The sequence below is a fragment of the Echinops telfairi genome, unplaced genomic scaffold (assembly GCF_000313985.2).
Source record: "Echinops telfairi isolate 266 unplaced genomic scaffold, ASM31398v2 ScPeMD7_5;HRSCAF=22, whole genome shotgun sequence".
NCBI lineage: Eukaryota > Metazoa > Chordata > Mammalia > Afrosoricida > Tenrecidae > Echinops > Echinops telfairi.
The window spans coordinates 23191918-23217642 of record NW_022103901.1 but is presented as its reverse complement, the minus strand read 5'-3'; the positions used below and the strand labels follow the sequence as shown (position 1 = coordinate 23217642).

The 25725-nt window shown below is 40.4% G+C and overlaps 1 protein-coding gene across 1 annotated transcript in view; it reads left to right on the top strand.

Moving 5' to 3' along the window:
• LOC115867973 (phospholipid-transporting ATPase ABCA3-like) overlaps window positions 1-25725 on the top strand; it is an 83973-nt gene that overhangs the window by 45407 nt on the left and 12841 nt on the right. Inside the window, exons 8-16 of the mRNA XM_045285062.1 lie at window positions 717-879; window positions 2500-2803; window positions 3728-3986; window positions 6185-6389; window positions 8170-8389; window positions 12850-12999; window positions 20944-21128; window positions 24387-24521; window positions 24711-24893. Of these exons, the coding sequence (XP_045140997.1) occupies window positions 717-879; window positions 2500-2803; window positions 3728-3986; window positions 6185-6389; window positions 8170-8389; window positions 12850-12999; window positions 20944-21128; window positions 24387-24521; window positions 24711-24893 (1804 nt within the window). The remainder of the gene's footprint in view (window positions 1-716; window positions 880-2499; window positions 2804-3727; window positions 3987-6184; window positions 6390-8169; window positions 8390-12849; window positions 13000-20943; window positions 21129-24386; window positions 24522-24710; window positions 24894-25725) is intronic.

Here is a 25725-nt window from a genome sequence, read left to right as displayed (position 1 = left end):
AAACAGAGAATGGTGTTGTGCAAGCCAAAGGAAGGAATTATTTCAAGAAAGACAAGATCATGAGCAGTGTCAGATGTTACGGAAAGGGTTAATTAGGTAAACAGCAAAATATGTTCATTGGATTTAGCAAAATGTGGGACACCAACTGTGATGAAGAGGAGAGGAGGGAGACATGGTGTCTAGGGAAGTGTGTATTAAAGATATTAAAATTCTGATGAAGAAGATGAAATGGTGATAAGCTTCCCAAAGATGACAGAAAGGGAGAAGTTATAAGGGTGAATGGATTCGATTTATACAAGGAGAGCTGTGTTCTTTAGAAGAGGAGGAAACAAAGTCTACTGTATCTTACGTAGTCAAACTTCCCTTCTTTGCCTTTTCCAAGATTCAGAAATACTGACTTTGTTGAATACAATCCCATCTCAGTCTCAATTCTTCAGATCATCTCTTCCCTTTGTACGGAGAACTTTTTCTGCCTTCTTCAGCTAGTTTTTAGTTATTACCCATTACCCATTCTCTAGTTCTCAAATTAAAGTTAACTTCGTGCAGGACATCTTCCTAGAGTCCAGTAAGATTGTGTTAGTTACAACAGTGCTCATCCCCCCTGTTTTAATATTTAAGTAACTAATTCGTTTTCTTTGTCTTCCCATTGAATGTTTCAGCTCAATTAGAGGCTGCCAACACAATGTAGTTTTTTTAAATGTGGTGTTTTGATGCAGGGTCATCCAATTGACAGACTCCATGGTGGATCTCCAGGCCATTCAGCTTCCCACCAAGCATGATCGTAATAAAGTACAGCGTTACTGCTCAAGTTGGGATCATAAGTCAAAGAGTGAAAGCTTGATGTCAGCGGACCTGTCTAACATCCAGTTTAACACTGGGGTGATTACTATTCCTTGGGATTATAAAATTGGAAGGTTTGGTTAACAATGGAGATTATGGTAAGATCAGTATGTGATCGGATGGTACAGAGTGATCTAGACATGCCACAATCTGTTCATGATCAATCGATCGTGACTTTACAAAAGTTCCTACAGAAAAGCAATGAGAGTTTTTATCATTTTTCTCTAAGTATCCCTCCAATGGTCCCTTCTTCTCCATATTTGCCTTCCTTTTCAAGTTCAATTCTGTTCACCTCACATAATTAGTCTTATTTAAATCTCTCACACTTTTGCATATGCATCCTTACATCTATCCTCTGCACTACACAAACTTTAGAGTCTGTGCTTAAAACCCTTCACTAAATCCCAATTATCTACAGAATTCTAATAAAGCATATATTGTTCTCTAAAATTTGCCCTCAACTATCTAACCTACTTCAGTAGCTTCTCACTTTGAAAACTATGGTTTTGAAACGCCTAGATCTCTTATCATTAAGCTATTTCATCGTTTTAGCCTAGTGAAATCATATTTTAAATATTCAACTCAAGCTTCATCTCATACAAGACCTTTCCCTGCACCTTCAGGTTTGTCTAAATGATGCTCTGCTGCTGCGGCTGCTTCTACTGCATTTGTTTCTTCCTCTTCTTCTTCTCACTTCCATTTAATCAAATCAGACTCTTAGTGACCCTTTCAGACAGGGTAGAGTCCTTTGGGTTTTCAAAACTATAAATCTTTATGGAAATAAAAAGCCTTATCTCTCTCCCATGAAGCAGTTGGTGGTTTTGAACTGCTGACCTTGAGGTTAGCACCCAACTCATAACCACTACTAACCATGGCTCCACCGTCAGCATACTGTATTATATTAAATTATATTATTGTCAACATATCCCCCCAATAAACCGCAAATATTGTTGGGAAAATCCAGTCCCACCATTTTCCTTTATACTGAAATTCTTGCTTGTTTTTTCTAGTAATGTTGCTATGTATATTGTATATGCCTACCATTAAACTGTAGTCTGTGAGCACCCACAAGGGATATCAACCTGAGTTACCAGGGTTATTGTGTTGTTGTTGCTTTAGTTCAGTTTAACCAGTATTGCGTCCTCCCTCTATTGAGTTCTCATTCTATGCGAGACCTTGGAAATAGAGCAATAAAGAAGACAGAAATGGTGCCTGTCCTAGTGGAGTTTGCAATCTAGCAAGAAAGATATGTGATGGAATATGCAAACCAAAAAAGAAAATCAAACCCACTGCTCTTGATTCTGACTCATAGTGACCCAATCAGGCAGAATAGAACTGGCCGATAGGCTTCCCAAGACTGGATCTCTTTATAGAAGCAAACTGCCACCTCTTTCTTTCACAAATGGCTGGTGGGCTCACAACACTGACCTTTCTGTGAGTAGGTGAGTGCTTTTACCACTGTGCCATCAAGGCTCAGTTGACCATCCAATTACAGAATAAAATTACAAGCATAATGATGAGGGGAAAGTGCAGAGTACCATGTGATCACATAGGAGGATCACCTAACCCTGGCCTCTAGATTGCCCTCTAAAGTGTGGAAGCCTCTAAAAGCCTGAAAGGTGACTCAAAGTTTATTTTATGTCTCTCTCCTCTTTGTAGATTGTTCTTTGCATCCAGCAGTTCTATGCCTTGCTGATAAAAAGGGCTCTTTATACTTTTCGTCACTGGAAGATCATGGTATTGCAGATTTTGATACTACTGTTTTTCACTGCCTTCTTCCTAAAAGTCATCTTCTACAACTCAGAAGTGAAGGATCCCCCTTCTTTGGGCATGGATTTGCACAAGTATGGTCAATCTATTGTGCCTTATACTTTCTCTCTGGACACTGAGTTGGGCATTCGGTTTTCAGACCACATAAAACTTATACTAGCAAATGAGAAACAACTGCCTCACCCAGTCACAGGTAAGGGCTTTGCCAAGAAGGATGTGTGTTGTGTGAAGACAAATCACTTGACAAATGTTCATATGCTTCAAAAATCGAAACGGGAAATTCCTACTTTTCATCAATCTTAGGAAATCAGGGCAAATATTATATGAAACATGTCCTTTAGTATGTCTAGCCATACCAGCCTTCCTCCAGAAAGCTTGTACTCCATGAAATAACATGCTCAGTAGCATGTGGCTTAGAACATGTGCTTCAGGGAGGTATGCCTGGCTAGACACATCTGACCTAATGAAGCAATGTAAGATCCTAAATGGCCACTTTGGGTCTTACTTTTAATCTTTGGGGAATGGGAATGATATATAATGAACCGACACACAAGGGATCCAGAACGAAATGAATATGGCTTCATTGAGTAGCCATTTATAAATGTCCAAGAGATGCTGAGAGATGAATAAGGCTGTACCTCCACAAAGTTTACACGTAAATAAACTTCATTTTATATTATTTTTCAGCTCCTAAGACCTTCCACATGCATGATTCCAGTTAATGTACACCAAAAAAGTGAGATTCAGAGAAGTTCAATAATTTACTCAAGGTCAAACAATAGTTGGTAGAATCCTACAAAACACCCAGATATCTCCATGCCTCAGAGAAAGCATACAATGCCTTGTTTCCAAATTATATCTTTTGATCAATACTCACATCTCTATTAGCATTGACATAATAGCTATTTCATTTGATGGCACATTTATGTTTCATCTTACAGAGTATTACTTTTATGACTTTTCTCTCTTCTTTATGACCCCAAAGTACGCAGTAGCTGCTCTCCAGGTGAAAGTATACCCGTACCTGGCACATTGCCTAGATTAAATCAGGAAATGTTGGTTGAATGGAATCAAATGAGTTTGCCTGCTGACCCATGAGTTGTTTTCCCCATTCTAGGTAACATGGAAGAGTACCTATTGAAAAGTAGAAGCTGTAAGGAACAATGTATTGTTGCTGTTTCCCTTGATGTCCAAGAAAGCAAAGCCATCTTCACTGCTCTGTTTAACAACCAGGCATATCATACTGCTCCAACAGCCCTGAATTTGGTCAACAATATTCTGTTTAAGTTACTCTCTGGCCCTGGTGCTTCGATCTCAGTCGCTAACAAGCCTCAACCTCCAACTGCCAGTCAAAAACTGAAGAAACAATTTCATAAGTATGTGTGCTCTGGGGTTTCTTTTTTTCCTTCTTGGATTTATATGTTACAAATGTTTATTAAATGTCTATGTGGTGCTCTGGGCAGTTCTCAAAGTGTGGTCCAAGGACTCTTGAGGGTGCCATAGACCATTTCACGAGTCTTCAAGATCAAAACACATTTCATTTAATATTTTCCAACAGCCAGTTCAAAATGTTAGAGATTCATGTACTGGGAAAGATACATTAAGCTAAATCTATGGGTTTATATTTTTCACAGCATAAAATTTCAGATTCCACGTTGTATTAAGGAGAGCCAATTGCCCTGGTTTTCCCAGAACTTAGAGGATTCTGGGTACAGAGGACATTCACTGTGAAACTAGGAAAATCTCAGTCAAACCAGGACAAGTTGGTCACCCTGATATAGATATAGGTATAGACATAGGTTTAGGTATACGTATGTATATACATGGAGGTTTTCCCCAAAAAAACTGGGGGAAAATTCCACTAAGCAGACCTTTCATAGTATGTTTTCCCACTAAGCAACTGTCAAGTAACTGTATCTGAGTTAGTGCACTCAGTGGCATCTCCTGGGAAGGTTCTCTGGTCACAGTGAATTTTTTCATGAAAGCAGTTTTACTCAAACCTCGTTTTTGTGATGGCTGAGAACAGCATGTGGCTATGCAAATTTGTTTCCTGCTCAGGAAAAATGCCGCAGAAACTGTTGTGATGTTGAACACAGCTTATAAGGACAGCGCTATGGGAAAAACTCACATGTATGAGTTTTTTACTAAGCAACCTTATTTCTTTTTTTGGGGGGGTTGAATGATTCCATTCAACCAACATTTCAAAAAAGGTGAAATGTTGATTGATGACAAACGTCATTCTGGACATCCATCAACTTCCCAAATGGATGAAAATGTTGACTCATAGTTCATTTGGTGTTCATACCACCAGGTCAGACTATTAATCAAGCTTTCTATTTAGAGGTTCTGAAAAGATTGCATATGTAACTGTGTGACAAAAAAAGGCCTGATTTGTAGCAGACGGGACTGGTTTTGCTACCACAACAATGCACCTGCTCATGCAGCATCTCTGTGTGCCAGTTTTTGGCAAAAAGCAGCATGCCTCTCTTGCCCCACTCACCTGACTCCTCTGATCTCACTCCATGTGACTTCTCTTGGTGTCCATGAATGAAGAGGGGCATGAAAGGACAGCGATTTGATGATGGAAAAAAAGGTGAAGAAAAACTAGGGAGATGCTGTCAGCCATCCAAACAAATGAGTTTGAAAGATGTATTAAGTGTAATGGAAAGTACTTTGAAGGTAATAAGGTTGCTTAGTAAAAAAATTTTAAATACATAGCTTTGAAAAAATTCAGGTTTTGGGGGGGTACCCTCTCATATATACACATATATAGGATGATGTCATATTTTTCTCACGTACTTCTTCCAAAGCACATATTACAAAAAACCAAATACACAATAAGAATCTAAAAAAAAATGGCTGTCTTCTTTCTGTAAGCCAAATATCAAAAGAAAATTTCAAATATGTAAAACAGCACCAGCTTTTTAACAACTTTTATTTGTGCTTGCAAAAATAGTACATGGGCAAAGGGAAACAGTGGATGGTGTAAGATATGAAAATGATCATAAGATGGCTGGTTAATGGTCAGCATGAACTCAGTGAGGGCTGGCTATCAAGAGTGAAAATGGACTTAGAGCTCCCACTTACAAATCGAGATCTACCACAACTTAGATGCTTTACCATTTAAGCCCTAATACAAATTAGAACACCATTTTTTATGATAACAGTTTTTATATATTTGTCAACAAATAAACTGGCAACCGTACAAGGGACCTACAAAAGATTGTGGAAAATTGAATCCCCCCCCCCCAAAAAAAAAAGAAAATTGCATTCCCTTTTAATTCAATGTTTCCATGAATTTTTGGAAGGCCCCTTTTATATTGATCCCCAGAAATACTTTTCAGAAACATACCTGTCAGTTAAATTCAAAATTCTGCAAATGGCTGTCTTTGTAAAAATGGTATTCCTACTAAATGTTTTGAGAATGACGAGCGTAATGAATGTACAAATGTGCTTTACACAATTGATGTATGTATGGATTGTGATAAGAGTTATACGAGCCCCCAATAAAATGATTTTCAGGAATTTGCATTCCTACTGCCCACGCTGTCTTTTCGTGTTCCGTCTTCCACAGGGGCATTAAAGGGTACGATGTTGCCTTCAGTTTGTTCCTTGGCACAGCCATTGTGGCTAGCAGTTTTTCTCTCCTGACAATAAGCGAACGAGTCTGTAAGGCTAAGCACATCCAGTTTGTCAGTGGAGCACACATGGGCGTTTTCTGGCTTTCTGCTTTGGTTTGGGATATCATCATCATCTTTGTGTGTTCCCTCCTCCTGCTGGTAAGTGTTTGGTGTATACCTGCACATACTTTCCTGCACAGGCTACTTGCCTGATTCCTGACACTATGAAATAGAGGCTGAAAGCTTCTAAGTACAATGATTTTCCTGCCCACGTCTTCGTCCAACAACTTAGAGTGCCCTCGTGAGCATCTCTGCAGACATCAGTGGCCAGCTTACTGAACCTGAGCCTGACTCTTGTTTGCTCCCTGAATGTGTGAGAAATGTTGCCCTAAGAGTTTAGAACAATCTCTGTATTGGGAATGTCTACAATAGCTACACCATCTTCCCTGTAAACTGCTAAACAAAACAAAAGAAGAAACCAAACTACTCCAACTAGGACAAAAGAGAGGGAAAGCATTCTGTTTTCTTTGTTGTTACTTTCGGTATGAATAGGTTGATGGAGCTCAGCCTGAGCCTATGAGCCTGAGTTTTAAAAGGTAGAATGGGGTATTTTCATCCCTCTGGTGTTCTGAGAAAGGAGCCCTGGTGGCACTGTGGGATAAGCATTGTGTTGCTAACTACCAAGTCCATGGTTCAAACCCACCAGCAGCAACATGGTAGAAAGATACTCCCACAAAAATTCATAGTCTCCAATTGCCTACAGATGGGCTTTGGGTCTCCACTCCACACTCCCCCTCATTCACAATGATACGGGTTTTTTGTTCTGGGTCTTTGATGCCTGATACCTGATCCCATTGACACCTCATGATCACACAGGCTGGTGTGCTTCTTCCATGTGGGCTTTGTTGCTTCTCAGTTAGATGGCTGCTTGTTTATCTTCAAGCCTCTAAGATGCCAGATGCTATATGTTTTGATAGCTGGGCACCATCAGCTTTCTTCACAACATTTGCTTATGCACCTCTTCAGTGATCGTGTCAGAAAGGTGAGCATCATGTAATGCCAGTTTAATAGAACAAAGTATTCTTGCATTGAGGAAGTACTTGAGTAGAGGCCCAATGTCCATCTGCTACCTTAATACTAAACTTACAAATATATGTACATAAATCTATTCCCCCATCGTCATATATACAAATCTGGCTAGACCAGAGCATGTACATGGGTACAGACAAGAGCTGGAAACACAGGGAATCCTGGACAGATAACCCCTCAGGACCAATATTGAGAGTAGCTATACCAGGAGGGTAAGAGGAAGGTGGGGGGAGATAGAGGGAACCGATCACCTATATCTACCTATAACACCCTCCCAGGGGGATGGACAACAGAAAAGTGGGTAAAGGGAGACATTGGTCAGTGCAAGACATGAAAAAAATAATCTATAAATTATCAAGGGTTCATGAGGGCAGGAAGGTGGGGGAAGGAGGGGAAAAAATGAGCTGATACCAAGGGCTCACGTAGAAAGAAAGTGTTTTGAAAATGATTATGGCAACAAAGGTGCAAATGTGCTTGGCACAATGGATGGATGGATGGATTGTGATAAGAGTTGTATGAACCCCCAATAAAATGATTTATTAAAAAATCATAATAATAAATAAATTTCACACACACCCCAAATTTCATAACCTCAGGTACCAACTCAATGGCCATGTAATGACAGCAGGGAGGAGGATGTGGCAAGTCTGCCTCTGTAAAGAAAACCTTGAAAACTCTATGGGGCAGTTCTCCTATAATGGAACCATGATTTGGAATTCTACTCTACCATGATGTTATGTTTTTGTTTGGTGTTCTGGGCTGATTTTTTCATTGCTATACTCTCCCTCCCACCCCTTTAACGCTCAGCCAACAAATCCCTGACCTCTGTGCTTGGTCTTTGTGCTCCTAGGTAGTCTTCTACATCTGTCACGTGGACGTGTTCTTTGAAGGCAACAACTACACAGACGTCTTGCTGATCTTAGTGCTGTTCGGCTGGTCCATCGTTCCCTTCATATACTTGATGAGCTTCTTGTTTTCCAACAGTGCTACTGCCTATACCAAATTGCTTGCATTCAACTTGCTTACAGGCATTGCCAGTTTTTTCTTGGTCCACATGATTGATACTAACAGTAAGTGGAAGCCTGCAGGTTTTCCTTCTGTATGAAATGAGCTCAGGTTCTGGAAGAATCTGTGATCAAGTAAAGAAGCACATGATTAGGACTGGTGTATTTTTAAAATGGTAACCTAAATATCTTTGAAAGTTCACACGTTATCAACCCATTTTAGACGACATTACTATGAGACTTTTAAGAATTCAGTGATTTGGGGGAGTAGAGGGGTCACTTCGAGTTCATCCCAGATATATCAGATCCTCTTAGAGAATGATAAAAATGTAACCCCCTGATCCCTCCTCCCATCCTCTACACAAACGATAGAATAATCTGTATTTGGGGGTGGTGGAGGTATTTCCTCCCTAAGAATCTTCTCATCTGAAATTCCCTACAAAGTTAAGAAGCCAGCAGATCAGTAACTGCCTCTAAGAAGATAACATATTCTATATGCATCTTAGGGGTATCTGTGAGTCATCTGTTTTCCATTTATGTAACATTTATTAAGCCTCTATTAGAGGCTACACATAAGGAATATACTCTTAAGATAGATAATGTTCCTATTCTGGAGTATACATAATAATATTAAAGGGAGAACAGCAACAACAACAAGATAGTAGTAAGTGCTAGCATAAAGGTAATAATAACCCCTGTGATCTCCAGTAGAGTGGCCATTTGAGAATGATTGAGGATTATTTTAGTTTGGGGTCTCTTGATTTACAGCTAGCCCCTTGAAGATTTAGTGAAAGAATATTATTTCAGGCTACTGAAGAAGTTAGCAAAAATATCTTAACATCAGAAGGCACCTAAGCGTAGTATAAACTTATTGCCATCGAGTGATAGCGAGGACAAGGTAGACCTGCCCTCTGTGAGTTTCTGAGACTGTGACTCTTTACAGGAGTAGAAAGTCCCCTCTTTCTCCCTCGGAGTGGCTGGTCGTTTCGAACTTCTGATCTTCAAGTTAGTATCCCAAAGCGTAACTATTATGCTAGCAGGGCTCCTTTGGCATGGTATAAGGAACAGAAAAAGATAATTATGCCTGGATCATTTTCTGAAAGGAATAAGAGTGGTCTAGAGGAGTAAACAGGGACCAGATCTTGAAGGGGCTTATGGACTCGGTAGGGGTTTGAATTCTAAAAATGATTTAATGCCATTAGAGTTCTGAGAAAGCTCTTCAATAATCCAGGTTTCCCAACTATTTCCCTCCTTTGGACTCCTAAGAAGCCTACATAAGCTAACTGTCCACGTCTTTATAGACAAGTAGAAATGATACAGAAGTAAAAATTGGAGGGAAAAAATACTCTTAATCATACCTACCTGAAACAGCTACTTAAAAGGATGTAATATATCTTGCACTGTGATCTAAGCATTATTTTATATTGATGAAATCCTTAGATCCATAACTTACTGGTTTCATTTGTAAATTTGTTTCCATTGTTGTGTAACATATGACTGCAGGCTGAGCAGTTTAAAAATAACAAATTTATTAACTCACAACTTCTATTGGTTAGTAATCCAGGCGCTGGTTACCTGGGTCTTCTGCACAGGATGGAATCAAAGTGTTGTCCAGGGCTGCCGCTTCTTCGGAGGATCAGGCTCCTCTCCCAACCTCACTGGTTGTGGGCAGAACTCCGTTTCTTGCAACGGTGGACTGAGCTCTCAGGGGCCATTCTTAGATCCCAGAGAGCAAGCACGGTTCCCGAACAGGAGACTCTCTTTCCATCCGAGCAGTCTAGACTTCCTGAAGGGCAGCAGAAGAATCTCAAAACCTTCTGATGCAGGAAGGGCCCAGTTCCTATTTACTTCTCCCTCCCTCCTTCCCTGTCCCTCCCTCCCCACCCTACCCCAGCTCAACCTCGCCATAGCCTTCAAGACGCTTCTTGAGGCGTAAACACCATTTTTCTCAGTTTTATCTTTTATCATTTTAGTGGTGTCAGGAAGTTTTTGTCTTTATGAGATTGACTAACTTTGCGGAGCATAGTGTCTTGCCAATTCATCCATGTCATGACGTGCTTGACAGTTTCATTGTTCTTTAGAAATGCATCATATTCCATTGTATCTATGTACTCAAAATCAAACTCACTGCCATCGAGTCCCTGTCAACTCATAGTGACCCTGTTGATTCATTCCACCACAGACAAGCTTTCTGATTGTTCCCATCTTTTGGATATTATGGATAGTGCTGGCATGAATATGGTGGTGCACATAACTGTTTGTATATTGTTCTTAATTTCTTTGGGGTAACATACCAAGTTAAGAGATTACATGGTCATATGGTACGTTTAAGGTAGTGCCATGCCATTTCCCATAATATCTGTACAATTGTCCGAGCCCCCCTGCAGTATATGAGTGTTCCGATCTCTCCATATCCTCTCCAGCATTTGTTATTTTCTGGGCCTGTTTTTGGTTTTGTTGTTGTTGTTGTTTTGGTTTGGTGTGTGCTATCAGTACCCAGGTGAGGTAGTGTCTTATCGTTGTTTTCATTTGTCTTTTAAAGCATTTCTTCATCTGATTATTGGCCACCTGGAGATCAGCTTCAGTGAACATGGATATCACATTCATGTCTTCTGCCAATTTTTTATTGGATTGTTGGTTTTTCTTATCGAGGTACCACAGTTTTCTATAGATTCTGCCTTTGATCTAATAGATCACTATCAAAAAAATCTGTGGGGTTTCTTTTATTCTTTTGATGCAATCTTTTGATGTACACAAATGTCATTATTTTCAGAAGATCCCAGTCTTTCTATCTCTTCTTCTGTAGTATGAGTAGTTTTCATTATGTTTGGTAGTGTACTTATTTATTCCTTGTGTTAGTTAGGCTCCTTAAAATTTCCCCTAGTTTTTCACTGATAATCTTTTATAGTTTTAAGGTTTCTATTTAAGTCTTTCATCCATCTTGCGTTCATTTGTGTATATGATTTCAGGTATGGGTCCTGCTTCATTCTTTTACAAGTGGAGATACAATTTTTCCAGCACCATTTGTTGAAAAGGCTCTATCTTCCTTATTTAATGTGTTTTACCCCTTTATCAAAAATCAGGTGTCTGTAGTTGCTTGGTTTTATTTCTGGGCTCTTTGTTCTGCTCCATTGGTCTAAATATATATCAATACCAAGCTCTTTTGATTACCAAGGCTGTACAATGGATTTCGAAGTTGGGGAGTGAGAGGCCTCCTGCTTTGTTTTTGTATTTTAGCCGTGTTTTGTTGATCCTGTTTTCTTTCCTTTCCATAAGAAAATGGTGGTTAGTTTTTCTTTCTTTCTTTTTTTTTTTTTTAAAGAACTGTGCTGGAGTTGGCTTAGAATTACCCTGAATTTACAGAGTGACATTAGTAATATTTGGAGGAGCCCTGGGAATGTCATGGTCACACGTTGGGTTGCTAACTGCAAGGTTGTCATTCAAAACCACCAACCACTCTGTGAGAGAAAAGAGAAGCTGTCTAGCCCCATAGAGAGCTCCCGTCATGGAGACCCAAAGGGCAGCTGTATCCTGTACTGTAGAGTCACTCCGAGTCAGAATCCACTCCATGGCAGTGAGTGTCCTTTGTTCAATCGTACTGACATTTTCACTATATTAAGAAGAGCCAGTTCCTTTTAAAGGCCCACCCATGAGAAGCTTCTTGTTGATTAACTCAGTGATAGGTAACTTGCATATTTTCTGCAAAACCCCTTGTCTTTTGTTATAGAACACAAACTAGCCTTAAGAACGGAATCCGTATTTATAATCTCACCCACATTCAAATGGAGGGAATTGTACAAGTTGTGGACATTGGGGTGGCAGAATACTGTGGGTCATCTTAGAATTCCATCACCACGTTTTGTATGGCATATGTAATTCCCTATGCTATTACAAATTATAAACATTTTATAGGCACATAATATTTAAAGAATAAACGTGCCACAATTTAGCTACTATTGTTCCTCTGGGTTATTTCCATTGTCTTACCTGTAATGAAATATGTAGCACACAAACATCTCCATGTATAAGGTTTTTCTGTTTGTTTGTTTGTTTGTTTGTCTTGTAATTTTGTTAGGATAAACTTTCAGTTGTTGAGTAATGGACCATTTATGGAATGTCCATTATCATTAATGCCTGGAGTCTCTGGAACCCTGACGCTTAACTCCCGTCTATCTATTCCAACCATAATTTTTAGAGTAGTGTAGTAACTTCAGCCTTATCCCGCATCACATCCATTACATGAACCCTTCCTACCTGTATATGCCACTTCATTTGGCTTGTAAGCAGACACAAGTTTCCTTTGCATGCAGGACTGGAGAACTAGATACTGTTCCTCTCCCCCTTGAGTTGTCTATAATCTCTCCAAACCCACTGGACTGTACTATCATTCTGGGCTTCATGACAAAGGAAGGTCTAGTGATCGCTAGCTAAAGATTTTCCAAAAACCATCTGGAGCTCTGTGTTGCGCTAATAAGTTCATACTTGTTTTCTGCGATGGAAATTAACTTAGACATTTTCTATCCTAGTGATGAATCTGGGTCGTTTCAACCAACTACTGGTCGGTCTATGCTTTCTGTTTCCCACTCACAACTTGGGACAATCCATCAGCGGATTATACGACAACTTCCAAGCCCAGAAATACTGCGCCCGCTCTTACGGAGACTGCACGGGGAACAGTGAGTATCAGGGCGGCCCTCGCCGTCCCTAGTAGCAATGAATCTCTGGTCTCGATCCCATTCCACATTCAAGCACAGAAGGTAATTTCTAAGAAGGTCTTTCGTAAAAACATCTAGAATTCCTACAGAGGGTATTTTTAAGATAGATGTGATCTCCCCACTTGGAGAAAGAGCCATAAATTCCCTTTATACCTGAAAAAGTTTAGAAAGGCCAATTGTGTGCTCACCTGACTCTTGTATTGCTTTAAAAAAAATTATCCTAGGGGTGTTTACTTAGAAGTAAGTACTAAGGATTTGTGATGTCACCAATAGCTAAAATTTACTAACTGCTTTGTAGGATCCATGCCCTGTTACTTCTTACAACTACTTCATGATGTCTAGGTAATTATTATCCTTCTTTTTATTATTCCACAGATGTGGGAACTGGGCAAAAAAAAACACCTAAAAACACTTTCCTAAGATATCACACTCAGAAGATGTGGGAGACTTGGGAGTTACACAGTGTAACTCCACTGAGTCCTACTCCTAACTACATCCCTGATGGCTCACAGGGAAATGGATGTACATGGTGTCGGGCTGCTTCCTGCCGAGACACAGGCTGCTGCACCTGTCGCTTCCACGGTGCTTATCTTAATAAGAGGGGAAGGAAACAACACAATATGGACTAGTCATGTTGATCAGAGTCCACAGTTACTTGCTTTGACCCACAGGGCTTATCAACAAAGGCTGATGTTCTGGACCCCCTGAGTCCAATTTCCTTTTTATTTCTCTTCTTCTTCTTCTTTGGTAATCTGTGTATAGATACTGCATTTAGCACACAGAATTTGTCTGCCAACTTCAGGTGTATGTGTTAATAGCAGTATTCATTTATTGATGGGCTATTATTCATTGATTGAATATTCTGTAAGAAGGGAGTTGCTGACATTTGGGCAAGAATGAAAATAGTAACTTAAGGTACAGAAATAGAGCAAGAAAAAATTTTTCCAGTGGGGAGGGTGGGTATTTTCTTGTTATTTATAATTATTGTATGTTGTTCTTGTTGTTGAGAATATACATAGGGGAACATATACACCAATTCCACATCTTCTAAACGTTAAATTCAGTAACACTGATGACATTCTTTCAGCTGTCCAACCACTCCCACCGCCCCTTCTGAGATCCCCTCCCCGTTCACATAGACTTTCAGGGGAGGGTTGGGTTTTTTATTTTAACAGTTTTGTTGACATAATTCAAATATCATACAATCCAGTGGTTCAGCTACATGAAAAAGAACTCTGCAATCATCCCCGCAATCAATCGTAGAAACTTTTCTTCATTCTTGTGCTCCTTAGGAAATTACCTCTCCAACCACCCCTCCCAACTTCCCCTGCCAGAAAACTAAGAAACAATTTCTCAGTTATTGTCTCTATAGATTTACCTGTCCTAGATTTCAGATAAAGAAAAACATGCCAAAACAAAAAACACACCAACAACCATAACAAAACAAAATAGAGAAAAGCCTCACTCGAAAAGAAAACAGGAAAAAATTAAAAGAGACAAAAGTCTTAGGGGTGGTTGCTATGGCAACATGAATGTGAGTGTGTCCAGGTTGTCAAAGGGGAGGGGAAAGGGAGCTCTTGTTTTGGTGGGCGTGCTGGGATCTACACCCTGGAAATGGGTGTTCTCAGGAGCATGTGGGTGCACTTGGAAGGAGAGCTCTGGCAGAGGAAGTGAGAGAGAACTCCAAAAATATAAGAAGAGTATTGTAGTAGAACAAAAATACAAAAACCAAGGAAAATAGTATAAAGTAGAAGATAATATTGTCCTGATATTTGATAGTGTGATTTTGTGATCGTGTGCACTGTGTAGGAGAGGTGAGGCCATGGGAGAGGGGGCGGCGCCAGGGAGATGATGTCTGCACCAAGCTGCCCACACAGAGCTGTCTCCCCGAGATCCGTGAGGTTTGTCTGGTTGGGCTGCCTTCGGGGGGCCCGGAAAAGTCAGCTGTGGCTGGAGAAACAGGTTCACAACTGATGCTGCTGTCCAGTGGTACAGGGGAGTCTGTCAGCAGGTGTTGCCGCTCTCCCACTTAGCTTTATGTTGAGAGTCAGGAACTTCAGGATGTCCCTCCTAGTCCAAACTTTTGTCTGAGCCACATGAATCCCAGATTTATCTGTCTGACTCAGAAAAACTCAAGGTGTAACTTTTATTCATCTAAATATAGTTGAAGATAAACAGAGACGATCCTTGGCACACTTGCTGTTATGCCAGCTTTTGAGGGCCAGAAAGATAGGATTAGGCTTGGCAGTTCTCTGTAACTTTATTAAAAGCAAGAGACTCTCAACAACAGAACAAAAAGATCAGTTAGAGGAGGTTCAACATACACCTACCATGATTGTAGGCAAGGAAACACAGTGTGGGCAGTAGGGATAGCAGTGAAGGGCAAGAGAAGGTCAGAATTCCATATAGGCAAGCTTCCTGCAGAGCACTAAAGCCGGAGCAATGGGAAAAGTAGGAAACAGAAACCCCAGGAGAAGGATTATGTGAATAGCCTTGCTACCAGACAGAAGAGCACAGCAAAGTCATGTATGGCAGATGTAGCCAATTTAAAATGTAATGATCTTATCATTTGATCTCCCTTTTGACTCATTTTAAAGTTGTTTCAGTTTTTACTATTTTCTGGGTTTGGGGTTTTGTTTTTGTTTTTCTTTTGGGGTTGTTGTTTTTTACTATTGAGGTTTCCTATGTTTTGTCTAGCCATTGCTGTCAAGGTTTGTGTTTATTTGCTTCTTGTTTGTGTTTGATGTGATTTTCTTTATATATGAAATCCAGGATAGGTAAATCTATAGGGACAGTAACTGGATTAATAATTACCTAGGGCCATGGGAGGGGAGGACAAGGCAATGGAAAGCTAACCACAATGATTATGAGAAGAATGTGCTTAGCGTGACTGAGGTGAGGAGTGCACAGATTTTCTTAGTATGGCTGAATGGTTAAATTGTATTATATGTGAAATATATGCCAATGAGACTTTTTTGCCAGGGTTAGGTGAACTCACCCACAGCATGTTACGCTGTGGCCAGTATGGAAGCTCCCTGCTATCTACCCTGCTTTATGCTATTTATGTAATATGTTACAATGCACATTCAGGGGTGTCAACGACTACTGACTTCAGAGGAAGCTGGAGTATTAGAGACTTTGAGCACCGTGGGTCTTTCCCTTCTAACTGCCGAGTGGGTTCTAAGAGATTTTGTTACCAGCTCACTATATTTCACTGTAGATAAGCTTCAGTGCCCTCCCATAGTTGCATGTTAAACCTTATCTCTAAATGAAATATTGGAGTAATTTCAACCATTAAAAACTTAAGCAATGGTTAGCATCTACGTTTCAGAAGAGGCACTCTTGGTGGGTAAACGGGGAGGAGAGCCTCACATCGAGATAGGATGCCGAACAATATTTGTAGGGAATCTGAGGGGAGAATAAACCTGGTTCTGTGTTCCTGGGGAGGTGCTTCAAATATGTTTCTACCCAATCCTTGGTAAGTCATGGCATGGACTAAGCACTATGATGACCTTAGATGCTGGCCTGACAGGGAACCTGGCTTCCCCCAAGGACCACACTGTAAGGACATGACATGGAAGCCCAACTGAACAAACTGGGCCCAATCTCAAAACTACTGTTGCCCTTGGACTTAGGACTGAAATTCCCTGATGGGAAGGAAGCAAAGGATGGCCACCTCAGGACTGTGGAAATGGTGGCCTTTGGAAAAGGACATCATGCTTGGTAATGTAAAAGGGCAGCAGAAAAAGAAAAGAAAGAAAGATTCTCAGCAAGATGGATTGACACGGTGGCTATGACAATGGGCTCAAACTTAACAACAAGTGTGAGGAGGGCACAGGAGCAAGCATTGTTCTGTTGTACAAAAGGTCCCTATGAGTCACAACCAAATCAACTGCACCTAATAACACCAAATAAACATACCGAACTTCTCTGCTACTTTGTGTTAGGTACTATGGTGGCTTACATGTCACTGATGCTGGAAGCTGTACCACCAAGATTTCAGATACCAGCAGAGTCCCACTGAAAACCTAAGGAATCGCAGCAGAACATTGTCTTACATAGTGGCAAAAGATCAACCACTCCAGTTGGCAAGTACTGACTGGGAAGACCTTGATGTAGGTGGAGTAAAGTTTCCAGAATCTTCATGGGTTAGTGTAACATGATTTAAAATGAGAAGAAACAACTGAAAACATCCATTAATAATAGGAATATTCCATGGAAGCAGTATAAATCAATAAAACTGGTGTAAAATAAAATGGAAAATTCCCCTTAAAATGGAATACATAAATGGAATACATAAAGATCGAGATCCTAGATATTAGGGAGCTGAAATGGATTAACATTGGACATTTTGCATGAGACTAATCACATGGTACATGATGCCTGGAATACAAGTTCAAGAGGAATTGTGTCGCATTCATCCTCAGAACATTTCAAGATCTATCTTGAAGTACATTCTGTCTCTGATACAATAATACCTATAGACAGTTAATACAGCTGTGAGTCAAATTTACACTCACAGTCATCAAGGCAATGCTGAATCATAGCAGCCTCCTCCGGGTTTCTGAGACTGTAATGGTTTATGGAAGTAGGAAGCCCAATCTTCCTCCTGTAGAGCTGCTGGTGGTTTTGAACTGCACTGCTGACCATGCAGATCACAGTCTGTCGCTTCACCACTGCACCACCACATCAATCACTAAAGCCAGGGATAGAGAAACTAAAGAATTCTACCCGCTTCTTGGTCCGAAATGTATCAAACTTGCAATCAAGATGCATTGCTAATTATTGGCAATTGGAAGGTGAAAGTCGGAAACAAAGAAGGAAGAGTAGTTGGATGGAGATAGCATGAAAGAATTTTGCAAAACCAGCGATTTCTTCATCGCATAGACCTTCCTCCAACAACATGAAAGCATGGACTCTGGCAGATGGAAGACACAGAAATCAAATTGACTACAGCTGTGGGAAGAGAAGCCCCATGTCAATAGCTAAAAGAAGCCCAAGGACTGAGTGTTGAAGAGACCATCGATTGTTCACACATAAGTTCAAGTTCTAGTTGAAGAACATCAAAACAAGTCCACGAGAGCCAAAATATGACCTCAAGTATATCTCATCTAAATTCTGAGAATATTTCAAGAATAGATATGACTCGGCTAACCACTAATTACAAGAAGACTTGACAAGCTGTGGATGACATCATGACGTGAGAAAGTAGAAGGTCATTCAAAAGGCAGGAGCGGGAAGGGAACACTAGAATTTATCGTGATTGCACAACTCATATTGAAGGTGATTTCACTGTGGGGGAAGGGAAAGCTCTAAGATAGATGTGGCGATTGTACAATTCCCCTTGCTATGACTGAAGGATTGAGCTACTCAATAGTATGATGTGTTAATGATGTGCCAATAAAACTGTTGGAAAAAGAAAAAATAAAAGAGACAGGAGTGAAAGAAAAGACTCAATGGGATGTCAGAAGAGGCTGTGAAATGCGCTCTTCATCAGAGTATCTAACGGAAATGTAATGAAGGAGAAAGTAAAAGAGCTGCACGGAACACTTCAAAGGACAACTTGAGAAGGCAGAGTAAAGTCTTATAATGAAATGTGCAGCGATATGGAGTTAGAAAAACAAAAGAGGAACAACACACTCAGCATATCCTAAGATAAAAGAATGAAATATTCAAGCCTCAAGTTGCAATGTTAAAAGATTCTATGGGCAAAATGTTGAAAGATGCTCAAAAGAAGGTGGAAGAAATACAAAATCATTGCAACAAAATGAATTAATTGACATTGACTCATTTCAAGAAGTTGTATATGATCAAGAACTTGGCATCAGAATTGCTGAAGGCTTATTAACAACTGTGATATGCATATGACACAATCTTGCTTTCTGCAAGCAAGGAGGAACTGAAGCACTTGCTGATGAAGATCAAGGATTACAGCCTTCACGTATGGATTAGAACTCATTGTATAAAAGACCAAGATCCTCACAACTGGACCAATAGATAGCCTCATGATAAATAGAGAAAAGATGGAAGTTGTCAAGGACATCTTCTTGCTTAGATCCACAGTCAGTGCTCATGGAAGCAGTGGTCAAAAAATCAAATGACATCGCATTGAGGAAATGTGTTGCCCAAGATCTTTTTCAAAGTGTCGCAGCACAAGAATGTCAGTTTAAGGACCAAGGTGCCTTGACCCAAACCATAGTATTTTGAGTCGCATCATTTGCATGTGAAAGTTGGATATTGAATAAGGAAAACTGAAGGAGAATTGATGCATTTGAATTACGATGCTGGTGAAGAATATTAAAACGACTATAGACTGTCCAAATCGGTCCTGAAAGAAGTATAGTCAGAATACTATTTTAAAGCAAGGATGGCGAGACATTGTCCCATGTATGTTATCAGGTGGGGCCAGTCCCTGCAAAAGAACCTCAAACTTGGCAAAATAGAAGAGCAGAGGAAACGAGACACCCTCAAGGACATGGATTGATACAGTGGTGCCAACAAAGGGCTCAAACGCAGCACCAGTTGTGAGGAGGGCACAGGACTGCAGTGATTTGTTCTAGTTTACCTCAGTCAGAACCAACTCGATGGCACCTAAGGACAACAGTTAAGCATTAGAACTTTTTGGACAGAAGTATCAGAAATAGAGCATCTTGCCAAGTTGAGTTGTTGTTGGTCTTTTTTTTTGACGGAAAATTATTTTAAGGAGAAGTGTCATCTCTCTGAGCCCCAAGAGTTCTAGTAGCAATGTAGCCTACTCTCAAGAAGAAGAAGGGACGTGGGGGAAAGAAATCATGTTCTCTTTCTAGTTCTTATCTCAGCCTCTCTCCACACATCTTAGTTGTTTTCATGATGTTTTTTGTTTTGTTTTTGTTTTGTGACTACTTCCCCTAATCACCATGCCCTCGGCTTCACAGCTTACCACCAAGACACACAGAGACTGACTGTACTCTACCAAAATTTCCAAATACAGTCGGGACAATATGATTAACTCACTTGAGTTGGTTGCTCACCCCTAAGCCAGGAAGCTGTGGACCAAATAGTCAGAGATGGCCCCTGGAGATCTACTTTTTAAATCTCTGAAAGAAGCATAAAGCCCGAGAGAAATTATCTGAGAAGTTGAAACTGAATGAAGGGTCCAGCCACCAACCACTGTAGCCAATCGCAGAGGCATGAGGAGGATCAGCGTATATTTTATTAACAGATCTGGGAGGTCAGAGAGAGAATTCTCCAAAATTGCTTTGTTTTTTTCCTCTTGTGGTTGTGGTTTGTATACTTTCCTTAGAGTCGGTGCTTCACATCTTTTTCCTAAAAGTATGTCCTTCCTATCTGGGAACAAAAAGTATATCGTTTGTGTAGGTCGGACTTTCTTCCAGGTTGGTTTCGTCTTTTTTTAGTAAATTGCTTACGACACGAACCCACTAAGCTCAGACATATGAGGTACGTTCCATGGAGGATGAGGGCGAGGAGATTCTCTGCTGCAGAGAACAAAAACCTAAAATGTTGTAAATGTAGTAAGGGGAGTTGTTAAAGATCCCTCTCTCAAAATGGGAATTGTAAATTGCCAAGCATTATGAAAATTGTATTTTGGTTTAAAAATATGAAAATGATCGATTGAATTGTAAAACTGCTTCGGCCATGAAGGCCACGCAGTTCCATAGTAACTATATCATCAAATATATGGCATACATTTTACCTTCAATTTATTTGGTATACTGTAATACTCACTTCTATTTACCTCGGCTCAAGCCTCACCTTGGATTGCCTCCAGAAACAGTCTTTATCTACTCACACCTTTAATAGAAAGGAAAATTTATTTCAATAAGACAAACTCTCCAAACCCAGACAGTAAAGTGAGTGACGTGTGGGTGCTCTCTCTGTGTTACAATGAACATTTCTCTTTTCCAGGCATCAAATCGAAACAGGCCTCTTATGGATTTGAAGGTCATGGGATTGGAAAATATGTGATTGCCATGATTGTCACAGGCTTCCTGTTTCTCACTCTGCTCTTCATCATTGAGGTCAACCTCTTGAAAATTAGGTCGTTTTTCTCTGATTTCCTTTATGGTAACTTCCTCAAAAAGCGGAAGATGGTGAGTAGATGAGCTCTTACCTCATAAACACTAAATGAAGACTCTCTCTGTTGCCGTTTTAACCACCTCCTGCCTAGAAAATGGCTGACAAGATATTTTGTAATTTTTACTAAATTGTGAGACTCGTATTCATACCCCTTTAAGGAAACTGATGGCCCAGTCTTTCAGTGACTCCGTGGTCTTTCTGTCATGTAACTTCTTAAAGTCAAAAGAATAAAAAAAAAAAATTGAAGTCCAAAGAATCCCCTCAATTGGGTTTTCAGGGATAGCAACTGTTTCTTTGTAGCGTTGCTTAAAACTGAAGCCTAGAGAGAGCTGCAATGAAAAACTCTTCATTTCCCTTTTGTGCCTATTATGTGTCTAGGAATATTCTCTTTGCGTCCATGTTAAGTATCTGTGCATCTGTTCTTTAAGCTTGCTTGTGGTTTTCAAATGGCAGTCGTCTGTGCAGAATCCTCCGCCTGCAAGACTGACCACCCTAAATCCCTACATGTTGGCTTAGGCCAGGTTGACTAGGGAAACAGTCCAGTGACACTCACACCTATATAAGAGAGTGCTTGATATCAAGAAGGCATCACATATCAAGAAAGCATCTGAGAAGAGTTGTATGAGCCCCTAATAAAATGATTAGGAAAAAAAAAAGAAGAAAGCATCCCAGCCCAGCCCACCTCAAGTCCTTACGTCCAGTACTCGTCCACAAGTCCCTCTTCAGACTCACACAGCCACATGCCATGATGCCGAATGCAGGGCGATCCTAGGTCAATGGAAGCATGGGAGGGCTCCAACAGCTCTCAGGGTCAAGAGCAGAGTCCTTGCAGACAGGAAGACAAAAGGGGAGAGACAACAACGAGGGTCGGCCCCAGGCTTCCTGCTGATAAGAAGACCACACCCCCAAGGACACAGCATCAGGCTGTGATCTAATTGACAGGTTTGACCCCACCCCTAGCCAGGAGTGTCCACTGGACATAAAATCATTTATCAAACACTCTATCTGAGATCCCAGTCAATTACCCAAGAAAATTACTCTACACCCTTTAAAACCAACTTTATTGGCATAGATTGCACATGCAATCCAATCTCTCACTACGACGATCAAGTCAATTCTGACTCGCAGAGAACCCTCCATGACAAGGTAGAACTGCCCCTGTAGTTTTTGGAGATGGCAACTCTTTACGGAAGTAGAAAGGCTCATTATTTCTCCCACTACAAGGCAATCATTCAGTCTTATTTAAAAGAGTAGTACAATCATTGCCACAATCAATTTTAGAACATTCTCTTCTTTCTTGTGCTCATTGTTATGAACTGCCCCTTCCCCCAAACTTCCCCTGCCTTACCCTCAGAAACTGAATGACGAGATACCATCTTAAGTTGTTGCTAGGGGTGGCCAAGTCGATGCCAACTGTCAGTGACCCCACAGCAGAACAAAACCCTGCCTGATCCTGTGCCAGTCTCACATTCACTGCTGTGATGGAGGCCATTGTATCCATCATATCCAAAAACCAAAATGAAACTCCCTGCCACTGAGCCGATGCCGACTCACAGCTACCTATAGAACAGGGTAGGATGGCCCCTGTGAGTGGCTGAGACTGCAACTCTTCACTGGAACAGAAAGCCTGGGAGCTGCCGGTGGTTTTGAACTGCTGATCTTGCAGTTAGCAGCCCTGTTCGTAACCACAACTCCACTAAGGCTCCTGTACATATTATAAGTGCTCTTAATTATGGATTCAAGTGTTTTTAAACCAGATCTCTTAAGGGGTAGTTTTAAAATATCTTCACACTGTAGATCAACACTGAAATCTCAGATGCATTTTTTTTCTGATCATTCAAAAAGTGCTTCCCGTATACATCTAGCTTTGTTTTAGATCTCTCTTCCTAGAAAATGCAAGTAACTTTAAACGGTTTTATAACCTTAATATTCCAAACCTTTTATAGATAATCATGCCACATTAAATTCCAAATTGACTTGTGATTTAAACATAAACTATAAAGTGAATAAAAGAATACATGGAGAAAACCTACAAATCATTTTTTAAGACTGATTGATTGGATCACCTATCCTTTAAATTTTCTATTATGACAATAAAACAATGGAAGATAAGGGGGTGGGAGAGCTAGAATGTTAAGTAGGAAACAGATCCTGAAGTCCTTCTAAAAACTTCTATCTTACAGCCTCAGAAGATGCACCTCCCCTCACTTAACGTCCCTGTTGATTTCTAGTCTGGAGACAAAATGGGATAGGTGCTTAAAGTCAGAGCTACAGTCTGACTTTCATGGATCCTTAGAAATGTTTGCCTTTGTGGGCTTCTTCTTCCAATAATGCATATATGTACAAGGTGGTACCCAAAAAACCCACATTTTTTCCCTCCAAATCTATGAATTTAATTTTTTTAACAAAACAACCTTATTGCCTTCAAAGTACTCTCCATTACACTTAATACATTTTTCAAATCTGTGATTCCATTCTTGGAAACATTTTTTAAGCTCATCTGTTTGAATGGCTGATAGCACCTCCTCATTTTTTTCTTCACCTCTTCTACTCCTCAAGCCTCTGTCCTTTCATGCCCCTCTGCACTCGCAGAGACAAAAAGAAGTTGCAGAGAGCAAGGTCAGGGGAGTAAGGTGGGGGGGGGGGCAAGAGAGGCATGCTGTTTTGCCACAAACTGGCACACTGAGATGGTTGTATGAGTAGATGCAAAACCAGTCCCCTGTCTGCCACAAATCAGGCCTTTTTTTGTCACACACTGTTACTTATACAATCTTTTCTGAACCTCATACACTTGAGTTTTTCCCATAGTGCCGTCCTTGGAAGCAATGTTCAACATCACAACAGTTCATGTGGCATTTTTCCCAAGCAGGAGACAAAATTTCACAGCTGCACACTTCTCTCTTGAATTGGCCATCACAAAAAGCGAGGTTTGAGTGAAACTGCTTTTATGAAAAATCCACTGTGACCAGAGAGAATCTTCCCAGGTGACGCCACTGGGTGCACTAACTCAGAGTCCTCCTATAGACACACATATATACACATTTATATGTGTATAATATTATTCCAATAATAGATGTGCATGTGTACAATGTAAAACCAGATAAAATTCAAGCTTAATTATATTCTTTTTCTGACTGAGAACTGGAAAAAAAACATATTTATAGTCCCCTGAAACTATTGTGCATCCTAGCCACTGCTTACCAGGAACAAATAGTTAAATCAGTTCTACCCAAATAGGATGAATAGTTGTGACCTTTGTCTTGGAAATGTAGGCACAAGTTGGCCATCAGTCATCGTTGGAGTCGGATGATGAAAGTTTAGTACATGAAAGAAAAAGAGTCCTAAAGTGCACCCCAGAGAAACTATCATCCTTAAACAGTCCTCTGATCCTTAAAGAACTCTTAAAGGTACAGTCAATAGAATAGTTGTGGCTTTTTTTATTAGAGAACTTACTGATTTAGTATAATCTATCCCTTTTCCTGTTTGGGGGTGGAGAAAGTACTAGGCTTAGAGGGTGGCTGTCCCAGAAACTAAGGATGCGGTTTGTGGATACTGTGCCAGACTTAAGTAATTTTTATTCCTGTTTGCTTCCTTAGATATATTTTCAACCAGTGCCTCTTGTGGCAGTAGATAGATTCACACTGACAGTTGAGAAAGGAGAGTGCTTTGGGCTACTTGGCTTAAGTGGAGCTGGGAAAAACAGCATCTTCAAAATGTTGACTGGAGACAGCATCATCACCTCTGGAGAGGTCATATTTGGTGACAAAAACATAGGACAGGTAAGGTGCTATCCATTCAATAGAATTCAAAGAGGAATGCTTCCATTCTTTTCAACTAGAGTCCCATTGGAGTTCGCACTAATGTGTTAAGGCATCCATTGTATGGGTCACAGGAAAGGCAGAAATTTTACCCAGAGCTACTTGATAGAGCAAACTAACCCAGCCTCCTTACTACTCTTAGAATCTGCCTAAAGATGTTGCAGAGACAGCAGAAAATACTGGTCCTCATGGGGAAAAAAGAAAGAAAGAAAAAGTAGACACAGACAAATGAACACCGCCATATCCAAAAGAATTTGCTGAAGAGAAAATGGATCTGGAACAACCAGAAAAATAATTCAGAAGAATGATGAATGAGTACCTTCAAAGGATGGAGAAAGAGTTCAAGAGAACAATGAAAATAATAGGAAAACTATGAACCGGAGGTTAGGTTTCTGGGATGGTACACCTGAGTTCTTGCTTCGTAAGGCTGAAAGACTTCACACAGCTGAAGCACTTTTGTAAATCCAAGTAACTTTTATGAGGGAAGGGGAAGTTTCAGGTATTACAGTCTCAAAAAGAACACGTTATTTCTGGAAAGTGTGCAAAGCTGCACCTGGGAGACATGGGAAACTTCTTGACTGAAAATGGCCCTTTCAGGGGAGCACGGAATGTAAGGAATATGGGAATAGAAGCCCAGAACCATTGCGTGGAACCAAGAGCAAGAATTCCCAAGAGGCCAAGAGAATGCGGCCTCAAGAGGGATTCTCACCGTCCACTTGCAGAGCGCACCTGAAAGAGCAGGCCCTGCCCTCAACCTGGATTATCTATCCCCTCCTATCCCCACTGTCAGGGG